General features: G+C 51.7%; 4 protein-coding genes across 4 annotated transcripts; 3 read left to right on the top strand and 1 right to left on the bottom strand.

Moving 5' to 3' along the window:
- Nucleotides 1–1303: 1303 nt before the first annotated feature.
- Nucleotides 1304–7058, top strand: PFICI_11646 (uncharacterized protein; the record flags this gene model as incomplete). The annotated part of the gene is made up of 4 exons (XM_007840227.1): nt 1304–1363; nt 1536–1558; nt 1647–6269; nt 6323–7058. The coding sequence occupies 4 exons, from the start codon at nt 1304–1306 to the stop codon at nt 7056–7058; spliced, it is 5442 nt and encodes a 1813-aa protein (XP_007838418.1).
- Nucleotides 7059–7925: 867 nt separating this feature from the next.
- On the top strand, nt 7926–9344 carry PFICI_11647 (uncharacterized protein; the record flags this gene model as incomplete). The annotated part of the gene is made up of 1 exon (XM_007840228.1): nt 7926–9344. The coding sequence occupies one exon, from the start codon at nt 7926–7928 to the stop codon at nt 9342–9344; it is 1419 nt and encodes a 472-aa protein (XP_007838419.1).
- A 269-nt stretch (nt 9345–9613) lies between these two features.
- On the bottom strand, nt 9614–11317 carry PFICI_11648 (uncharacterized protein; the record flags this gene model as incomplete). The annotated part of the gene is made up of 1 exon (XM_007840229.1): nt 9614–11317. One exon carries the CDS (start codon nt 11315–11317, stop codon nt 9614–9616), a length of 1704 nt encoding a protein of 567 aa, XP_007838420.1.
- Nucleotides 11318–15893: 4576 nt separating this feature from the next.
- Nucleotides 15894–21103, top strand: PFICI_11649 (uncharacterized protein; the record flags this gene model as incomplete). Its single annotated transcript, XM_007840230.1, has 2 exons — nt 15894–15967; nt 16120–21103. The coding sequence occupies 2 exons, from the start codon at nt 15894–15896 to the stop codon at nt 21101–21103; spliced, it is 5058 nt and encodes a 1685-aa protein (XP_007838421.1).
- Between the last annotated feature and the right edge of the window lie 936 nt (nt 21104–22039).

Consider the following 22039-nt stretch of genomic DNA (forward strand, 5'->3'; position numbering starts at 1 on the left):
AGGATTGAGTCAAGTGGCCTTGCTCGACCGCCTTATCAAAGTACCAAAATGGAGGCCATTGAAACCAGAAGTAGTTTCAACAAATCAATAGGATAATGGATCCGAGGAATCTAAACACCACAAGACGAGTAAAGACGACAGTTCAGCAGCACAGACTTTGATTGTAGACAATAAATTCATCCTCAGCTGTTCAGTTCGGAAAGTCTCGAGATGGCAACAACCCCTGCGCAGGCCGGCAGTATTACCTACATGAAGGCTGCAATCATCAACTGGCCAACCATACATATCAAGTTTTGAGTTTGGTGCCTGCGTACCAAATAGATCTTGTACCCAGTCAGCAGTGCATCTTGGCAGGGCTGGTTGAAGCTGTAGCCATTGAGCTTATCGCAGCTTGATGAAGGAATTGTGTATTGGACGGACAGCCGCTGTGCCATGCCTCGTATCAGTCGTGGTAACTATCTGGCTACCAAGTCCCAATGGAACCAAGTCTCTGAGATGATATTACCGACACGAGCAACAACTCGTATTCCTCCAATCAAGGACAATGAGGGGTGGATAACCTGCAGGACGGTGTCTGGGTGTTCATCCATTTTGACTGCTAGGCTTCTGGAATTGGGCAGGTACAGCGGGTTTGGTACAAATTCGCGAACCAACCACCTCTGCCAAAAGCCTCTCCAACAAGCGGCCGGACGAATCTGGTGGTGCGTGATAGTGGGATAGCCCGCCAAAGCCCACCTTGGAACGAGTGTCGATTGATCCCGCATCCCTACATCTCCACTGAAGAGAGGGGAGAGTCTAAGACTTTCCAGGGTCTAGTGCCGCTAAACCCTGATCTTGATATTTGGGGGGCAAGCGCCCAAGTGCTTTCCAGGAACCTGGTGAGCTAAGTGCTGTCTGTGTACACTACATACCGAATGTACGTACGTACGTGATCATCTTGCCATTCAGTTCCTGTTCTTCCCCCTCCTCGGAATAGCCTCTTATTTCCAGGGAGATGCATTCATTGCTTTGTGCTTTTCCCGGTATTTGTTTAAGGATATGATTACGCGTTGCAACCAAATCAGGTGCTTGCCAATCAAATAATTGCGCGGCGCCGACCAAGCAAGGCCAGACAGACCAGACCCCCTGCCCAATATTCAACTTTCCCGTCGCCGCCGCTGCGAGCCCTCCTTGTCGCCCGGCAGTGCCCATTTCGCTCAAGCTTGGCCCGCCTACGTCACACCAAGACAGACCTTATGAGGTCTGGGAACTATTATCCTCAACGGCGCCCGTCACCAACGGCAGGATAGATCTCAACGACGACATGGCGCAATTAAATCCTGACCTCCAGGACCAGCTGGATCAGCTTCAGCAAGAATTAGAGGTTAGTCTGCTTTCTCATAACGCTGCACAAACATCCTTGGGGCTTGTGCTGTTGGCGGTCGCTCCCAGTGTCTTCACGGATGTCCGGGACGGGGCGACGCGAGCCTTTGTTTTGAAAGACTTTGTAAACTACTCTGGCAAGAAGTTGATGCTTACGATTGATTTTATTACAGGAAGGCGACATTACTGAAAAAGGGTTTGTTCTCTCCGTGATCCCCTGATAACTCGACCTTTCCCCTGATTCACGTCCTTGCCCGATCGGTGTCTAACAAACAGACATGCAGATACCAGAAACGCAGAACCCAGCTGCTCTCGCAATACTTCCCGCCAGCCGAAGCCGCATCGATTGCGACATCGATTGCGACAGGTGGTGGAGGACTCAGGATACACTCACCCGATAGCGACCGCTATGGTCCGAGTGATAGCTATAGACACAGTCGCCAGGCCTCCTTGAGCGCTACTAATCCCGACTATGCGCGCGATTCCCCAATCGATGCCGTTCCTCCTAGCGACTGGCGACCCGAGTCGTCAGCCAGCTATTCGCGACAACATGATGAGAACCCAGCCGGTCTCCTCCGGCCAGGTGGCCCGCTTGCTGAATCGCGACCGACCATGACCAACCGCGATTCTCTCTTCTTGAACCCTGTCTCGCATGCGCATAGCTATAATCAAGATATGGGCTCGGATTCCCCGACTCGGTCTGGCACCATGGTCTCGGGAGATTATGCTTTCAAACCAGAACATCAGGCAGGCTATGGCCCACCGCCAGCGATGAACTACGATAGTCGCACCGGTACCATGATGGATGCTCAGGGATACTTCTCTGATTTTGCCGGACAGCAGGCCTACGATCAGGGACCCGGTGGTGAATACAATGGTGGCATGCAGAGATACTCGTCGAGCGATGCCTTCTCGCCAACCGCCGCCATGGCACCTCCAATGCTCACGGCCAGCGATCTACCACCACCTGAAATGCAATACCAGCAGCCACTGGAACCGCGCGAGGTGCCTTTCGCCATCCACGACCCGCACGACAAGAACACTGCCATGTCAAACTTCGACAACATTGCCGCTGTATTGCGGCATCGTGGCAGAACAACTGCCAAAATGCCTGCTTACTGGGTTCTTGACGCCAAGGGCAAAGAAATCGCATCCATCACTTGGGATAAATTGGCCTCCCGAGCCGAGAAGGTTGCTCAAGTAATAAGGGACAAGAGTTCGCTGTACAGAGGAGATCGTGTGGCCTTGATCTACCGAGACACCGAAATCATTGATTTCGCAATTGCCTTATTGGGATGTTTCATTGCTGGAGTAGTTGCAGTGCCCATCAACGATCTTCAAGACTATCAAAAGCTGAATCTCATCCTGACTTCTACGCAGGCTCATTTGGCCTTGACAACGGATAACAATCTGAAAAGCTTTCAGCGAGACATCACGACCCAAAAGTTGACGTGGCCCAAGGGAGTCGAATGGTGGAAAACCAACGAGTTTGGTGGCTACCACCCAAAGAAAAAGGAAGATGTACCGCCTCTATCTGTGCCGGACCTGGCCTATATCGAATTCTCCAGAGCTCCGACTGGCGATCTCAGAGGTGTGGTGCTCAGCCATCGGACCATCATGCACCAGATGGCATGCATGAGCGCTATTGTGTCTGCTGTGCCTAATTCTGGTCCTGGCGATACATTTAGTCGAGATCTAAGGGACAAGAATGGCCGCTTGATCGGAGGTGGTGCGAGCAGCGAAATCCTGCTCTCGTATCTGGATCCACGGCAGGGTATCGGCATGATTCTTGGTGTTCTGCTGAATGTTTACAGCGGCCACACAACAGTCTGGCTGGAGAACAAGGCAGTCCATGTTCCAGGACTCTACGCACACTTGATCACCAAGTACAAGGCGACTTTAATGATTGCCGACTATCCAGGTCTTAGAGCCGCCGCATTCAATTATCAGTCCGACCCAATGACGACACGAAACTATAAGAAAGGCACTGAACCCAACTTCCAGAATGTCAAACTTTGCCTTATAGACACTTTGATTGTCGATGGTGAGTTTCACGAGGTGCTCGCTGACCGATGGCTCCGGCCGCTCCGAAACCCTCGTGCTCGGGAAGTTGTTGCACCAATGCTGTGTCTCCCTGAGCACGGTGGCATGGTCATCAGCGTGCGTGATTGGCTAGGTGGCGAGGAGCGCATGGGTTGTCCCTTGAAACTCGACATGGGCGACGAATCTGCGTCCGAGTCAGAGAAAGAAGACCCCGAGAAGGAGGAAGAGAAAACTGTCCCGTCGAATGGGTTTGGTAGCTTATTGGGCGGAGGCACAACCACAACCAAGGAGCAAGAAGCTAAGAACGAACTTGGTGAGGTTTTGCTTGATAGAGAGGCTCTCAAGACCAATGAGGTCATCGTTGTGGCGATTGGCGAGGAGGCTCGGAAGAAGGCAGCCACAGAGCTGGGTACCGTCCGCGTTGGCGCCTTCGGATATCCCATCCCCGACGCAACCTTGGCGGTAGTTGACCCAGAGACGGGCTTGCTCGCAACACCACATGCGATAGGAGAAATCTGGGTCGACTCCCCATCGCTCTCAGGTGGATTTTGGGCTTTGCCGAAACACACGGAGCAGATATTCCATGCCCGGCCTTACAAATTTGAGCCGGGCGATCCAACGCCGACTCCTGTCGAGCCCGAGTTCCTTCGGACAGGTCTACTTGGAACTATCATCGAGGGTAAAGTCTTCGTACTAGGCCTCTACGAAGACCGGATTCGGCAAAAGGTTGAATGGGTCGAACATGGCCATGAGATTGCTGAGCATCGGTACTTCTTTGTCCAGCATATCGTGGTGAGCATATTAAAGAGCCTCTCCAAGCAAGTCTTCGATTGCTCTGCCTTTGATGTGTTCGTCAATGATGAACACTTGCCAGTGCTCGTGCTCGAATCGGCAGCCGCTTCCACAGCACCAACAACGTCAGGTGCTCCGCCTAGGCAGCTTGACACCGCGCTGTTGGATTCTCTGTGTGAAAGATGTATGGAGGTTCTCATGCAGGAGCACCACTTCCGGGTGTACTGCGTCATGATCACGGCTCCCAACACGTTGCCACGGGTGCTGAAAAATGGCAGAAAAGAAATCGGTAATATGCTTTGTCGAAGGGAATTTGACCTCGGCAACCTGCCATGCGTCCATGTCAAGTTCGGCGTTGAACATGCTGTCTTGAACTTGCCCGTCGGCGTGGATCCCATGGGCGGAATCTGGTCATACATCGCATCAGAGTCAAGAGCGGAAATCCTTGGCCCCACTGACAAGCAGTACTCTGGTATCGATCGCCGCGAAGTGGTCATTGATGATCGCACATCCACGCCCCTTAACAATTTCTCTTCCATCACAGACCTCATTCAATGGCGCGTCGCTCGTCAGCCGGAAGAGCTCGCCTACTGCACAATTGATGGCAGAGGCAAAGAAGGAAAGGGCGTCACTTGGAAGAAGTTCGATACAAAGGTGGCGGCTGTAGCCATGTATCTGCGTAACAAGGCCAAGATACGGCCACGGGACCATGTCATCCTCATGTACACACATTCGGAAGACTTTGTCTTTGCCGTGCACGCCTGCCTCAACCTTGGCGCTGTAGTGATCCCTGCCGCCCCGATGGACGAGCGCCGTCTCAATGAAGACGTCCCTGCTTTTCTACACCTGATTGCCGATTTCCAGGTCAAAACTGTTCTGGTGAATCAAGAGGTTGATCACCTTTTGAAGCTGAAACCAGTCTCTCAGCACATCAAGCAATCTGCACAAGTTCTAAAGATCAACGTTCCTAATGTGTACAATACGTCAAAGCCGCCTAAGCAAAACACTGGCTTGCGCGATCTAGGCATCACCATGGATCCAGCCTGGGTGCAACACGGTTACCCGGCGATAGTCTGGACATACTGGACGCCGGATCAACGCAGAATTGCGGTGCAGCTTGGCCACGACACGATTCTAGGCATGTGCAAAATTCAAAAGGAAACTTGTCAGATGACTAGTTCTAGACCAGTCCTTGGTTGTGTCCGCAGTACAACTGGTCTTGGTTTCATCCACTCATGTCTGATGGGCGTCTACATTGGCACGCCGACGTACCTATTGTCACCTGTTGAGTTTGCGCAGAACCCCATGTCCTTGTTCTTGACGCTCAGCAGGTACAAGATCAAGGATACTTATGCTACGCCCCAAATGCTTGACCACGCCATGAACGTCATGCCTGGCAAGGGCTTTGCTATGCATGAGTTGAAGAACATGATGATCACGGCTGAAGGAAGACCGCGGGTTGATGTGTTTCAACGCGTCCGCCTTCATTTCGCAGCTACTGGTCTTGATCGGACAGCCATCAACACCGTCTACTCACATGTGCTCAACCCCATGGTTGCAAGTAGGTCATACATGTGTATCGAACCTATTGAGCTCTGGCTGGATCAGCGAGCCCTGCGCAGGGGACTGATAATCCCTGTTGATCCCGAGACCGACCCAAAAGCGCTTTTGATGCAAGACTCTGGCATGGTGCCAGTATCAACACAAATTGCGATTGTCAACCCAGAGAGTCGTCTACTTTGTCATGACGGAGAGTATGGTGAGATTTGGGTCGACTCGGAAGCATGCGTCAAGTCTTTCTACGGCTCCAGGGATGCGTTTGATTCAGAGAGATTTGACGGCCGCACTCTCGATGGCGACCCCAACATAAGTTACGTCCGTACAGGTGATCTGGGTTTCTTGCACAGTGTCAGCAGACCTATTGGGCCTGGCGGCGCTCAAGTAGACATGCAAGTCCTCTTCGTCCTCGGCAACATTGGTGAGACTTTCGAGATCAATGGACTAAGCCATTTCCCTATGGATATCGAAGCATCAGTAGAGGCCTGCCACAGAAACATTGTGCCCGGCGGTTGGTAAGTCACATTCCACACATGATAAGAAAGGATGGAACACTAATGCAGAGCAGTGCCGTTTTCCAGGCCGGCGGACTGGTAGCTTGCGTTGTGGAGGTATCTAGAAAAGCATACCTGGCCTCGATTGTTCCCGTCATTGTGAACGCAATTCTCAATGAGCATCAGATCATCATCGATATTGTTGCATTCGTCAGCAAGGGTGATTTCCCACGTAGCCGTCTCGGAGAGAAGCAGCGTGGAAAAATCCTTGCTGGCTGGGTAACGAGGAAATTGCGAACCTTGGCCCAATTTGCCATCAGAGACTCGGACTCTCTAGAGGGTGAGGGAGGCATCGATGCTCATCGCGCCAGCATGGTCAGCTTCAGGAGCAGCGGCATTCCTGGTGCAAGTTCGTTGAGAAACATGGAACACGCTCCGCAAATATTAGAGCAGGAGGAACTGGACAGCCAGATGAACAGATTGTCTGAGCTTCCCGCAGGATTTGGCGACAAGCCACAATCCGAAAGACATGTCGCGGGAGCCTCTCAACCTCCTAGACTAGACACGGCTGCTGCTGCCGCCACCGGTCATAGATTCGAGCTATCCAGTCACGATGACTACAGTGCCAGCTCGACACGGCGCAGCTCGACCCTGACAGGTACACCAGCAATCCGTCTCCCGGGCGTTGATGGTCGGGTGCCGGAGTTGTTGGGATCTGCCGATGGCGCTGCTCCAGGCGAAGTTGATGATTGGACTAGAGACGCAATCATGCATATGAATCTGGCCAGCAAGTACGAGAACAAAGACTAGGTAGAGTGTCACATTTAAAGTCCCGACACACGAGTCTATTTAGAGTTGTCAAAATATGGATAAGCTGTGGTCTTGGTAATTGTAGGACTTGGAAACGGAATTTTGCGATCAATACTAGTCAGGAGATGTAAAGGCGCGCTGCATTGCTGGCTGTAATGTATCACAAACGGGGTTGTGTGTTTGTGATTCCCAAAGCATGAAAATAAAATAAAACGTTCAATCCCAGCGGGCAACGTCCTCGACAATTTATTGGCTGAATGGCGAGATTGATATCAAATCCTTTAATACGACAATGCATGAATCGAATGTCAGCAGTCCGTTTTGGGTAGGGCTGAAGGTCATCCCGGGAATAGCACACAATCCAAGCCGATCGGAGGGCTTAGGGGCCGATCAGCCCAGGGTCCCGAGGTCTGTATATACTCTGTCAATAGGTCGGTATGACGGAGTGCTCCATTCACCATCTTTCAGGCTCGGAATGTGGATGCCTTCACATGATATAAGCAATGCCAAGGTCCACGACTCTAGCCAGCACAGCCAACAAGATCCAGCACAGCCCGATAGCCCCACCACCGACTTCCGGTCCTTTTCTACCAAAAGTCGGGGGGGATCTAATCTGGGCACCTAGCCTAGGTAGGGGTCCGTCGATCCTGCTACGTTAAATCTACATCAGCCAGCCCTCTCGGGCTGACAGAGGTAACATTTCCTTTGTCATCTGTGCATACTACCGCCGAGGAGGTCAGCATTGGCATATGCACGTATAATCGTTGTTTGCTGCTGATGACAACCGCAGATCATACCAGGTATAATTTACATATTCGGCCGCCATCGACTTACTCGAGAGCGTGACAATCCACAATCCTGATCGCCATGTCTCCATCAGGTCAAGGTACCTTGAAACCAAAGCCACGGGGTCCACGTCTATACCACAAAAAGTCAAGGACAGGCTGTATACGATGCAAACAGCGTCGCGTCAAGTGCGACGAGGTGCGGCCGAGTTGCGGAGGTTGTGTCCGACACATGGTTGATTGTGTGTATCAGACCCAAGCGACAGCTGCCGCGACAACGGCCACTGCTCCTGGAAGCATGAATCCGCAGCTGGATGCCATGAATCTCTCCTCTATGGAGTCCGAGCTCAGTGTTTTGTCTAATCCATCAGCGGCAAAGACAAGCCCGCAGAGTGACGGGTACACGGTGTATGAGACACCTCAAGACTCGGCAGTGTCGTCGTCCAGTTCAGTCGCCCCCGACGGTGATATTCCAGAAACCGACTTGCCAGAATCGCGGGAACGTCGCATCTGGGAACTGAGGCTTCTTCATAATAGCCTGACCCAGGCAAAACCGTTCCCAACGCCGCAGCCGCAAGTGATAAATGATCTGTTCTTGATAGACATACCGAAAATGGCTCTCAACGAAGGACGGGACGGTGTGCTGTATGGCTCGTTTGCACACTCGGCGTTGAATCTCTGGACACGAAGCACCGATCCGGAGGAGAAGGAGACACTTATCCGGCTCCAGCGTACCTATCTGAGTCTAATGCTGCGGCAACACCGGCAAGACGTGGCCGTGCTCGACCCAGACAATGCCGACGCCGTCTGCATCTGCAGCCTCAAGATCCTAACGCACGCACTGGCGCTGATCCAGACGCTTCCGTCCGAGCCGTGGCAACCGCCCACTGATTTCCTGCGCATGGGCAGCGGTGCTGGTTCCGTCTTTCACACGGCCCTACGCATGGCGAAGAGCGGCAGCGGGGGCGAGGTGGCCAAGATTCAGACCTTTGTGCAGAACCCCCCGGGCCTCCGCGACCCCAACGAGACCATTCTCAGCGACCACAGCGCGCTGGACTGGATCCTCGAGACACCACCGGGCTCGTCGCCCGAGGCCGCGGAACAGCTCGACGCCGAGATGAGCGACCCGCTCACCCTGTCCGTCTACCACAAGGCCATTTCGTATATCTGCAGCGTACAGCGAGCGATTGCGCGCGAGGAGCCCGAGTTCGCCATCTGCCGGCGCCTCGGCGCGTTTGCCGTGCTCGTCCCCAGCGAATTTACCCAGTACCTCATTGAGCGACGGCCGCGTGCCTTGGTGGTATTGGCGCACTTTATGGCCACGTTCATGTCGGTGGAACATATCTGGACCATTGGCAGGGCGGGAGAAAACCAGATTAGGGGAATACACAAGAATCTACCGATGGAATGGGCTTACAAACTCGATGGGTTATTAACGAAACACAAGAAACATGAAGGCACACCGCCCGTGTTCAGCGGAGGTTATGGTGCTTTGATGTAAAATATATGGGCAGTGATACCCTGAACTTTGGTCAGATGGAAGGATTGTATTAGTAGCAGTTGGATAAGCGTGTCTTTTCAATAACATATCAAATGGTAATATAAACACATGATACTCGATTCAAGGACACGAAAGCTTCCCAAGAATGATAAACAGAACATTATTCAAAGAGTCCACGAGCTTCTCATATGTTGGTCTACACAGTCATTTCAATTTCAGATCGAACACAAGGACATATATATCATTACACAAGCACTGGCCAGTAACTCTCAAGCCTTCTTCTTTTGGTCCTTCAGCGCCATCTCTTCCTGTTTGGCCTTGATGGACCGCTCAAGACTCGCGTTCTGGCTTCTCAATATTTCCTTGACAGCCTCGTACCCCAAAGCCTCGCGTTTCCCCGTGTCAATGGCTCTAAAGATGGCGGGACAGAGCAACTTTTTCGTGCACAGGTTATACAGCTCGCGGTCTTGCCACCACAGCTTCCACGTGCTGGGATTGAACAGGCCATTGAACCATCCCCCAAACGTGTCGAACACACCTGTTCCTGCCATTTCGTCTAGCCAGGGGATCAGTTCTGCCTGCGGTATCATGGCGGGATAAAAAGTGTGTCCTGCCTCGGGCACATGGTGTCTTTTCGCCATCATTTGACGCCACGAAGTATGGTTGCGGAACCACTCGAGCATCTTGGGACGAGGCGGTAGAGAGCTGCGACCCTTCCACACTTGAGACACGGCCATGGCCTGGAGCTCGAATTGCACGAATCCCGGATAGTTTGTGGCGGCGTGGCCGAGAAAGGCCAGTGATGTCCGGATCTGGGGATCATCATTCATGGGGAAAATATTCATGTACAAATGGGGATTGTGGCCGGGCCCATTGGGATATGGGTCGTAGGCAAGCGAGCCTTCGGCAGCCCGAGGAATGAGATCTTCGGGCATGTTGAAGTGATACCCTGTGCAATATATAATACTATCAATGTCCTCCAACACCTGGCCGTCTGTCAGAATGACCGTCTTGGGACCCGTGATCTCCTTGACGGCAGGGACCGGCTTGGCGAACCCAGACTCGAGAAAAGTCCAAAGGGTATCTGCCATTAATGGCGTCGAGACGGCCATTGAAGGGGCTGGCGATAGACCCCAGTGTTCGGGAATCGCCGGGAAAGATTTCCTGGAGATCGAACCGACCATTCTGTCGAGAACCCAAGTCCAGAACCGTGGCAGAGTCCTCTCCATGAAAATCATAAACAGCATGACGGGTAGGCCCAGAGCCACGTCAAAGGGTGTGCCCGTGTCATTATATCGTGGCAGAAGGGTCAAGCCGTGTCGATGGCTCAAATATACCTGTTTGGCCGTTTCGGACAGAGCATTGGTGACGTCCTGCGCCGTGGCATGGATACCGAGAACCAGGACGTTGTGGTCCTTGAACGGTGCGCTTCCGTGAAAGTCAATGCTGTGGTGGACACTGCCGGCGAACTTGTCGAGGCCCGCCAGTTTGGGCCATCGCGGCGTGATGAACGATCCCGTCGCCACGCAGACCCGGTCAAAGAAGTTTGTCGTCTCCTGCCCCGACTGCACGTCCTTGACCTTGATCTCCCATATACCGCCCGCGCTTTCGCCTCCCTCCTCCCTCTCCCTCCGCACAATATGGCGGACGCGGTGGCCCACCCTGATCTTGCGTCTGAGGTCAAAGTGGTCCGCATAAGCATTCAGGTAGGCATGGATCTGCGCGGCGGTGGGGTATACGCCAGCGCTCTCGGGAAAGGGGAAGTCAGACGTGGCCGCGCGGTATTTACTTGTGTTGAAAATGGTCGTGGGATGCACCGAGATGGAGCTGTCGTCGGTGTCTTTCCATAGGCCGCCCAGGTAGGGTCGGGCCTCGAAGCCCGTCACGTCAAAGCCGTCTTCCGTCAGCTGTTTCGTGGCCATGAGGCCCAGGGCACCGGCGCCTATCACGGCGACTTTCTCGACTGCGGCCATGATGGATGTATCCAATTATTTTTTTCTTTTAAAGCAGGTTCTGCAGCGATTGAAAACCATGAACGGGCATGATTATTGCGATTCTTCCTTTTGGTAAATAAGGGGGGAAAGCTCTCGCGTGAATGAGAAAAAGAAAAGTTGCAGGCACGCAGGATGAGGAGAAATCCTTCCAATTCCATTTCAGATATAAAGCGCTGCAGCATTCAAGTCAGTGGCATAACTCCTTACGTGCTTACTTTGGTGTCCATCCTTCTTGACGCCGGCCGCTTAGATCCTGGCGATCAAGCTGTCTTACATAGCCTGATCGGGTTTGGTGTACGAGCTATAGGCACCCATGACTCTCGTGTCAGCATTCAGTGCGTTCAGCTTCTTGAGGGGACTCTTGAATCCGTTGAGACATCATAGGCTGACACAATGAGCTAGAATAGGTGCGGCATCTACATGGTGCCTCCCAAAGGAGCGTTCCTAGAATGGTTTTCTTGCCCTCCAAATAGGGATCCACCAATTCCACCAGCTGCTTGGGCAGGTGTCCGGGTGTCATCCGATATATGATCCCATTGATATCGCCAGAGCTGTTTTGACGTTGATGTTTATGATTGACTTCGACTTCATGTACCACAAGGTAGATCCCGAGCAGTGACACAAAGTCATTGCGCAGATACCTCCAAACAACTGAACGCGTTGCCACCCGGCTCAGAATGATTGAACATCATTGCTTCAGGACCAAGATGAATCGGTCTTCTGGTCTAGGTTTCGAGTCTCCTCCTCATCGAGTAGGGTGAGGACATCAAGGACATCAATCCTCGTCGACGTGGTCGTGGTCCCGGAGGATATCGCGCTTGTCATCTATCCACATGATTATATACTCCGAGGTTGAGCAGCTTGCCGAATGGTGAGGTAGCTGAGCGATTCTAGGCGATTTCCACAACAACATTGGACAGCAGGATGCTCGGCTACAAAAAGATCAGTCAGGTCGCACGTTCTGCCCACCTCTTGTCAAATCCGCAGTGCTCGGATGATCCGAAACAAGATACACCAAAGAGCCTGAGACTCGTTCTCGTAAATCCGACTACCACCCACGGTGCCGGTTTAGGGCTGAGCGCACATTCGTCATCACGATGCTGGGTCATCTGAATTTTGAGATTGAGGACAACAAATTGATGCGATACATTATCCACAGAATCTAAACAATTAAAAAGAAATGAGACGATGCGTAAAATGAGGCTGAAGAATCTCCAAGTAGTGTTTACTTTACTTTGCCCTAAGATGACAATTTGGTCGTCAGGGGAGGAAGGAGAGGCTCCACTCACAATCAGAGCTACAAGGTAAGCCCCCTGACAGCACTGTATTTTGGTGGTGGTAGAAGAAACACCACCAGTGATCATTGAAAGTTGACCTTGGCGAGCTGCAAATCAGATAGGTATGTACCTTAAGTCGGGTAATTCCAATGCACCACATTGAAGCTTTCACGGACTGCCATTGAGGTCAAAGAGGAATGGCTGGGAGAAAATTCAGTATCCCAGCCCTAGTGTGTGTATCGAGTTGCAGGGCACGAGGTAGGTAGATGTAGGTAGGTATGCTGTCAAGCGTAAGCTGCAGTGAGCTACCTAGGATGTAGTACCACAAAAACACATTGGGAGCGAGCATTGCATTTGAAGCCTTTTGTGGAGGCGGTCGGACGTGTTCAAACTTCGGAACGTTTCCATGCAGATTTGGCAATCCGCCATGTGTCTGTCCAGGTTCGGTCTGTCGTTTTGTTGGCTGTCTGGGTCTGGGACTAGGACTCTGGGGGTTCCGACTTGCGATGGATGATCCATCCAATCGTCAGAGTCAATTGAGGTGGCAGCCCTGAGGTCTCGACGACTTGGACCCCGCAGACAACATTAGCGCAGGTGCCAGGTGCACTAGAACACCCCTACCTTCCAAGTGGGCACCGAGAGCCACGCAAGATGTACAGCCAAGACAACGCTTCTTATTATGGAGACCATGGCGGTGACGAGAATAACCATAGATATGGTGGCACAAAGGAACCAAGCGCTCAATGTTGCCGGCAATAGTTGCAATGGCTGATGCTATGATAATGCAGATAGATTGATTGATAAGTAACAGACGGCATGCGTCAGCATACACTCGGGGTACTTGATTCGCTCGTTCAGCATGCGTCCCAAGCCATGGCCATGCAGCTAAAAAGCTATACGATCTTTTATGTGTTGCAGCTGCTGCTGTAGGTCGCGGGTCAGTACTCGGACCTGGCTGCCGTCCAGATCATTGATGTCTGTCTGTTCATTGGCGTCTTCCAGAGTGCCTCTTGCACTCGCCGAAGTCGCAATATATGATCCGGTCTCCCCCACAGACATACTGTACAGCTATTGCGCGATGCTGGTCGGTACCGGAATGCGTGCTGACTGCATACGTGTAGATAGGCGAGGGTCTAGCACACCAAGTTGACCACGTCCATTGCTGGTTCGTTGTCCATTGAGGCTCTGATGAATGAGGCAGGTTGTTCATTGGGGTCTGGGGTGTATCATTGGATCGATCGGATTGGTCCGGCGCTCTCTGATACCTTCCCTGTAGTGCACAATGCTACTAAAAAGTGCACTAGAAGCAGTGGATGTCGGCCCTCGGATGTGTTATCCATGTCCCCGGTATGCAGGCGACAGTGACTTTTTTTTTTTCCCTCTTCGAAAAGGCACTTCAAAGTTCCTCTGTTGTGGCCAGCACAGATTGAGCGGGCAATTCACTAGTACCTTTAGTGAGCACCACCAATGGAGCGACTACCACTTGGGCGACGAAATGCCAACAATCAGATGTGGGCATGGTCAAGCAAGAGGCAAGTGGGAATTAATGAGAGAGAAGCAGAAGTTAAAACACTGTCAAAATCAATGTGGCAGCGGCCCAATTACCTAGCGCAGAGCCAGAAAAACAAAGCAACTTGGACCACATGGTTTTTATTCGGCAGTCGACTGAGCGGTACGCTCGTAGGTTACACGAGATGAATTAAATTAAACTCTCCTGGTCGACGTCGAGCATCGACACCACTCTGATAAAACCTGGCGGGCAGTATGGCGAGCAGGAATGTGTGTAGGCACAGACAAAGCCATGGCCGCAAGCAGCCTAGGAAGAGTCGCACCAACCCCGCGGCGTCCTATGTAACTTCAAGGTTGACCGTTGTAAGATCTCTTCTTTGGTGGGGTTACAGCAGATTACGCTTAGGAAGCGCAACATGATGTCAATTGACACAAGTACTACACCAGCAACGGCCATACGTTGTAACAGGGACAACGCGGTCTGGCTTCCCCTGCCCAGGTCCGGGCGCATTGAGAGCACTGCGTAAGCATCATGAGATTCTTTTGATTAGCCGTTATGAACAGAGTGTACACAGTAGTATTTTTTAAACAAATGTCTTAAGAAGGCTGAGCAGATGAGGCTCACGCTCACTTTCAGCCTGTGCACTACAAAGCTGGACGCCCCGATCTTGTCGATCTCGTGCCGGCAGCTTGCCTCAGCAGACTGAACTCTACGACTGCAGTGGATACAACATCAAAGTTTAAAACTGACAGACTGCCTGACATTGACTGCTGTGCTCGGGTGTATTGTCTGTACTCTGCTTACAATCTCCTGTTGGACAAGAAAGGTAGTAGAGTGAAATGTTTGGTCATTTTAAAGAAGACACAATGCGGTGATGCCTTTGAGGCTGAATGTGAAATATATCACCAGTAAACTCCAGTCATCTTTGATGCCTACAATTTTGCTTGTTCACCTCCCAACACTACCTGGATTTACATGCCAAGTCTCTAACATGTTTACCTTGGCAGACAGGGCTAACCAACCTACAATGTAAAATGAGAGAATGAAAAGCCCATCGGGGCCGCCAGATGAAGAGTTAGATTGTAGGTGCAGCTAGCTCGTTGCAGTACTACACCGTCAAAAACAGCCCGCCTTGGGCAGAAAGAACTTCTACTATGTACTACTGGATATACATACAAGACGTTTGAAGAAGAAGAAGAAGAACAAGACGCAGCGCTAAGCATCCCATGCTAGCAGCATCTATTAGCTGCCCCCGCCCGCAGCATAGCGACGAGCCTAGCCGCATTCTATGCATGAGCCCACTGCATGGGGAGAGCGACAAAGCTATGACTGTTATCTCTCCACTCACCTGACTGACTTTCTGACGACCTATTGATCTAAGGACCTGCCGTCCGGCTTTTTTATGGTTGGTGACATTTGAACTTTTTTTTCCCCTACCCTCTTTTGTGTTCATGTCCATTGTTCCTTCACAGATATCCTAGGTTTGCGATGAATTGTGATTGTGTCTCGTGAAAGCACGCGACCACACGACTTGCCGCCTTCCTTCCCCGGCCGCCAATTCCTACATCGGCTGGGCGACGCCACAAGCAGCTCGGACAGACAGCGCTTATCTCGTCTCGGGTCGTTCGTCATCGGATAGCGCCCACCTTCAAAGCCGAAACCGCCCTGCTGCCCGCCGCCACCGCCGCTCCCATCTCTTTGTCTGGTTGCGCCATTCTTCACCCTTCGTCTCAACCACTTCCTCTCGCATGGGAGCATCTACACAACAATGGCACCGGATATAGGGTCCTGTGGATGGCCGATATGGCACGTCGACGACTTCACCCTGTGCTTTCAGTTCGAGTAAGTCCCCACGCCCTTTCCCCCCAGTTTGGTTGGCTTGCTGTAAATGTGTGGCACGTCATAACGCGCGGGCTGGTTCACGCCCATTCGTCAATTGTTACACAGGCACAAAGTCACAACGAATAGCATTGCTGATCGGCGTCTGTACACAGCTACCTCAAGATTCTCTTGCCTACAATTATAATTGGCCTATCACTAGTACATCTTATAATTCAGAACATTTCGCGCAAGGTTAGGAGGAAACGCGAGAGCAAATACGACCCTTTGGATCAGCACCTCGACCATACCGAGATTCCGCCAGAAGAAGACGAAGAATCCAACACCGACGATGACGATATTCTTTCTATCGCACAAAACGGCGGCGGCCACCTGGCTCTGGTGCGGACCACTACTAAGGGTTCCATCGTCCAAGCCGACAGCCCTCCTGGTCAACAGCTCTTGGTCGTGGTTGAGGAGCTCGCGATTGTTGGCTTGATCGCCATCAACATTGTAGCTCTCGTGGCGCACAACTCTGGTAGTCGGAGCGTGCTGGCTGCCACTGTGGGCATCATTACCTGGACCTATGTCCTCATTCTCGCGACATTACGGCTCTTTCTTGGAAACACGAAATGGAGGGTGCCGCATATCTGGAACCACACAGCTACTATCTATGCTTTCCAGTGGCTGTTTGTTCTGGTGCCCTTCCGTTCTGTTCTCATTCACCCTACCTCGAGATTGGCCCAAATCCTCACCATTGTCGACTTTGCCCTGACAAGTCTGTTGTTTGGCATGGCCATGACCACTAGAAAGGGAAACAAAACCGTTCTGCTGGAATGGGAAGGGGATATCGAGCCATCACGCGAGCCACTGGCTTCGTTGTTTTCACTAATGACCTTTGGATGGGTTGACAGTATTTTGTGGAAGGGTTACAAGGAGACCTACGAGATTGGCATGGTTTGGAATTTGCTGCCGAAAGATAAGGCAGCCGCCGTGCTCACGGAATATCGACAAATCAAGAAGACCACCAGCTTGGCCTGGCACCTGGGCAAGTTCTTCAAGGGTCCACTCATCCTGCAATGCCTCTGGGCCCTGGTCGCAGGTGTCTTGACCTTTGCCCCAACGCTTTTGTTGAAAGCCATCTTGGAATTCGTTGAGCATCCCACCGATGCCCCGAGAAGCGTTCTCTGGCTATACGTTATCCTCCTACCAGTGTCCGATCTCATTCGCTCGGTAGCAGATAACCAGGGATTGTGGATTGGCCGCAAGATGTGCATTAGAATGCGCGCCATTGTCATCGGCGAGATTTACGCAAAGGCCCTTCGCCGAAAAGCTGCATCTGGTGTAGATTCTACCCTTGCGAAAACCAAGAAGGACGAAGTCACAGAGACAAAGGTTGACAAGGTGAAGAGATGGATGAGTCTCCGGAAGAAGGATGCCCAAAAGGCAGCCAACGCCATCCCGACCAAGGCGGACACGGCCGACACTGCCAAGGCTCCCGATGAGCAAGCCAACCTGGGAACCATTATCAACCTGATGTCAGTGGACAGCTTCAAGATTGGCGAAGTGACTTCTTACCTGCACTTCTTGGCCGCACATGCTCCCTCTCAGCTTATCGTTGCAATTGCCCTTTTGTGGCAAATCATGGGGCTTAGTGCTATTCCCGGATTGGTTGTCATGGTCATTCTTCTACCCGTCAACATTCTGCTCGCCAGAGGCTTCAGTTATACACAGAAGAAGATCATGGCCGCAACCGACAAGCGCATCGCAACGACAAACGAGGTCCTCCAGAACATCCGTATCATCAAATACTTTGCTTGGGAACAGCGTTTCAGCCAGATCGTCGACGAGAAGAGAGACGCTGAGCTGAAAGCGCTGAGAAAACGGTACATGGTGTGGGCAACTGCTGTTGCTATCTGGAACACTGTGCCTATCCTTATTACATTCTTTTCTTTCTTGGTCTACACCAAGATCGAGAAGAAGCCGCTGTATCCTTCTGTTGCATTCACTGCCATCTCCCTGTTTATGCTTCTTCGTGTCCCTCTCGATCAGCTCGGTGACATGATTGCACACGTGCAAGAAGCCAAGGTCTCGATCGACCGTGTCGAAGAGTTTCTCCAAGAGGAAGAGACGGACAAGTACAAGCAACTCGGCCCGGACAATTTGGACGACACTGGAAATCATGTCATTGGCTTCCGTGACGCCACATTCATCTGGGGCGGTAAGGACACCATCGCCGATGATGGCTCCATGGCTTTCCGTTTGATGGATCTCGACTGCGATTTCAAGATTGGCAAACTCAACGTCATCGCTGGACCTACAGGTTCTGGTAAAACATCCTTACTGATGGCTCTCCTGGGAGAGATGACTCTGGTGAAGGGTGATGTCTACCTTCCTGGCGGCCGCAGCCGCGAGGATGTCCGTGTGGATCCTGAGACTGGACTTGCAGAGACGTGCGCATATGTCGCTCAGAGTGCTTGGTTGGTCAACGCAAACATCAAGGAAAACATCTTGTTCTCTGCACCCTACGATGCTCGGCGTTACCGGAATGTGATTATCGCATGCGCTCTCGAGCGTGACCTTGAGATTCTGGACAATGGAGATGAGACACTGGTTGGAGAGAAGGGCATAACACTATCTGGCGGCCAGAAACAGCGAATCTCCCTTGCCCGTGCCGTCTACTCCAACTCAAGACACATTCTACTCGACGATTGTCTCAGTGCTGTTGACTCTCATACTGCACAATGGATTTTTGAGAACTGCATCCAGGGTCCCTTGATGAGAGACAGAACTTGTATCCTTGTCACCCATAACGTTACCCTGTGCGCTCCATCCTCCGAATACGTTGTTGTCATGGACAATGGCCGAGTGTCTGCCCAGGGCACTGCAACCGAGGTTATCGCCACTGGCGCGCTTGGTGAGGAGTTGCAGAACAAATCGCGGCCCGGATCCGTCGTTCACGTTTCAACAATCCCATCTCGTGTTCCCTCTAGTGTGGGTGAAGAAAGCGATGAGACCTTGGTCGATAACGGTGGCAGTGATACTCTCACAGGTGCATCCAAAGACAAGAAGGAGAAGAAAAAGGTCGACGCTATGGAAGAAACAAAAGCAACCGGTGCTGTCAAGTGGTCTGTCCTCAAATTGTATCTCAATGCTATGGGCAAGTGGTGGTTCTGGGTCCTCACAGTTTTTGTCTTCACGGGCCAGCAGCTATCAAGCGTGGCATCGAACCTGTGGATCAAGGAATGGGCAAACCAGTACGCAACTGAGGAGCAGGCCGTCTCAAGCATTCAATTCGGCGCTTCGTCTCTGACGCCTCTGAGCTCGTCCTTTACTCCAAAGAACTTTGCATCAGTAGCCACCTACATCAAGGACCAGCGATTCCTCAGCCCCGCGCAGTACTCTGCCAGCAGCGCCCCTCCCGATGTCAACGTCAACTATTACCTCTACATGCTTGCATTTATCGGTATTATTGGTGCCGCTTTTGCCTTAGCCAGGGACCTGTGGCTCTTCCTGGGCTCGCTCACGGCGTCTCGGAAAATTCACAGCAAGTTGATGGCGTCGGTTGCACGAGCAAAGTTCAAGTTCTTTGATGTCACGCCCCTTGGTCAATTAATGAACCGTTTCAGCAAGGACCTGGAAGCCATCGATCAAGAAGTTGCCCCGGTAGCCATTGGAGTTATGAGTTGCGCCTTGGCTATCACGGTCACCGTCGCGCTGATTGGTACTATTACCCCTGGATTCTTGGTTGCCGCTGCCTTTATAACTGTTCTGTACGTTGGCGTGGGTGTTTTCTACTTGCGTGCATCGCGAGATCTGAAGAGACTGGATTCTGTCTACCGAAGTCCGCTTTTCCAGCAGTTTGGCGAAACTCTCTCTGGAGTCACCACAATCCGTGCTTACGGTGACGAGCGCCGCTTCATTCGCGAGAACCTGTTAAAGATCAATACGCAAGCGCGCCCATTCATTTATCTGTGGGCGGCTAACAGATGGCTCGCATTCCGAACTGATTGTCTCGGTAACTTGGTCGCCTTTTTCGCCGGTGTCTTTGTGGTTCTCAGCGTTGGGAATCTTGATGCAGGTTCAGCTGGTATTTCACTCAGTTATGCAATCAGCTTTTCAGACAACATTCTTTGGCTCATTCGTTTATACGCCATGAATGAGCAGAACATGAACTCGGTGGAACGTGTCAAGGAGTATCTTGATGTTGAGCAGGAAGCTGAGCCCATCAATGAGAAGAACCGACCGCCTCCGAATTGGCCAGCACAAGGTTCTGTGGAATTCATTGGTTACACAACAAGGTATAGGGAGGATCTCGATCCCGTCCTTCGTGATTTGACCTTCAAGATTCAACCATACGAAAAGGTTGGCATTGTTGGCCGCACAGGCGCTGGCAAGAGTTCCCTGGCTCTTGCTCTTTTCCGGGCACTAGAGGCAGAGAAGGGCAAGATTCTCATTGATGACCTAGATGTCGGCCAGATTGGTCTCAAGGATCTCCGCGAGGCCATTACAATCGTGCCCCAAGATCCAACCCTCTTCACTGGCACAATTCGAACAAACCTTGACCCATTTGACTTGTACACGAATGAAGAGATCTTTACGGCCCTTCGACGCGTACAGCTCATTGGCCCCGATGAGGATCCTGCAACACCGGTTACACTGACGGCGAGCCGGCAGACCCTTCGAAGCATATCTGACGACGAAGATCGACCCAGCGGCGCCTCAACTCCCACGGCAACGAACAAGAATATCTTCCTTGACCTATCGTCGCCTGTCGCCGAATCTGGTTCGAATCTCTCTCAAGGACAGCGACAACTCCTTTGTCTCGCCCGTGCCATGTTGAAACAGCCAAAGGTTTTAATCATGGATGAGGCAACAGCCTCCATTGATTACACCACCGATTCCAAGATTCAGGGCACCATCCGTGAGCTCAAGGGTACGACAATCACCATTGCCCACCGTTTGGCCACAATTGTCGATTACGACAAAGTGCTAGTCCTGGATCACGGCTCACTTGTGGAGTACGGCCATCCCTGGGAGCTTCTGAAGAAGTCGGATGGAAGCTTCAAGTCCATGTGCGAAACGAGCGGCGACTTGGAAAGTCTGACAAAGGCTGCCAAGAAGGCATATGAGGCGAAGAGGCTTGTCGATGATGAGTAGAGAAATCACAAGCCATCGCCTGAGGAGTTGAATAGAAATGCGATCCATGACGGGCGCATTCAAAGGCAGCAACGCCCAAATCAGACAGTTGGGGCTCGCATGGCAGACACGAAGCGGGGATGCCACGCATGCAAATGGAAAGATAACCAAGCCAATGGTTCCGAGTACAGTATGGATGAGCTCTTGTAAAAATAGAGGAGACATCCTTGAGCGCCCACCATCGCTCTGACACTCAAAAGTGTATATATATAATCATCAGTAGATACGGGCTTTAGCATGGCCTTGGAGTTGTCCTGTATGTCTCAATACTGAATTCAAGTTTTTTGTTTTTCCCAAATAATTTCACATCTAATTGTTGATATGCCGGGTGCATGATCATGGTATTTGTATTGCCCGTTGACAGTTGTCCGCGAGGAACAAGTAACTGCCTAGCAAGGATGGGAGAATGCCTGTTGTCGAAATGACCATGACTGTTTGCAGCAGTCGTCGTCGTTGTCTTTAGCAGAATTTCAAGCCCCGTCACCTCACCCGTTATTTTACACAAAGAATGGGAGCGTGTGGCAGGTTTTGCCAAGGTTGCAGCGCGTCAGCCGCCCAAAGAATGAATCTTATACTATGCATCCTCCTCTAAACTATTTTTTGTGGAACTTGACTCGCACTCGCTTACCTCTCCCGTCTGGGGCGCACCAAGACGCCCAACTTCGTACCCTAAACCAGATCCGGCCCAGCGAGCTTGCAGGAATGCGAGTGCGAGACGAGACAGGTTGATACAAGTCGAATAGATAACGTGGATCAGCTCCAGACCTGCAATTGCTGCGAAAAAGGAAGCCGCATCAGCTTGGCACGATCATGATTCACCATGGCCATGTCAGAGATTCAAGATGTTATTGCTAGCAGCGCCAAGCGTGGTATTTTCGTGCAAGTAGTATAAGACTC

The sequence above is a fragment of the Pestalotiopsis fici genome (assembly GCF_000516985.1).
Source record: "Pestalotiopsis fici W106-1 unplaced genomic scaffold PFICI_Scf_9, whole genome shotgun sequence".
In the NCBI taxonomy this organism is placed as follows: domain Eukaryota; kingdom Fungi; phylum Ascomycota; class Sordariomycetes; order Amphisphaeriales; family Sporocadaceae; genus Pestalotiopsis; species Pestalotiopsis fici.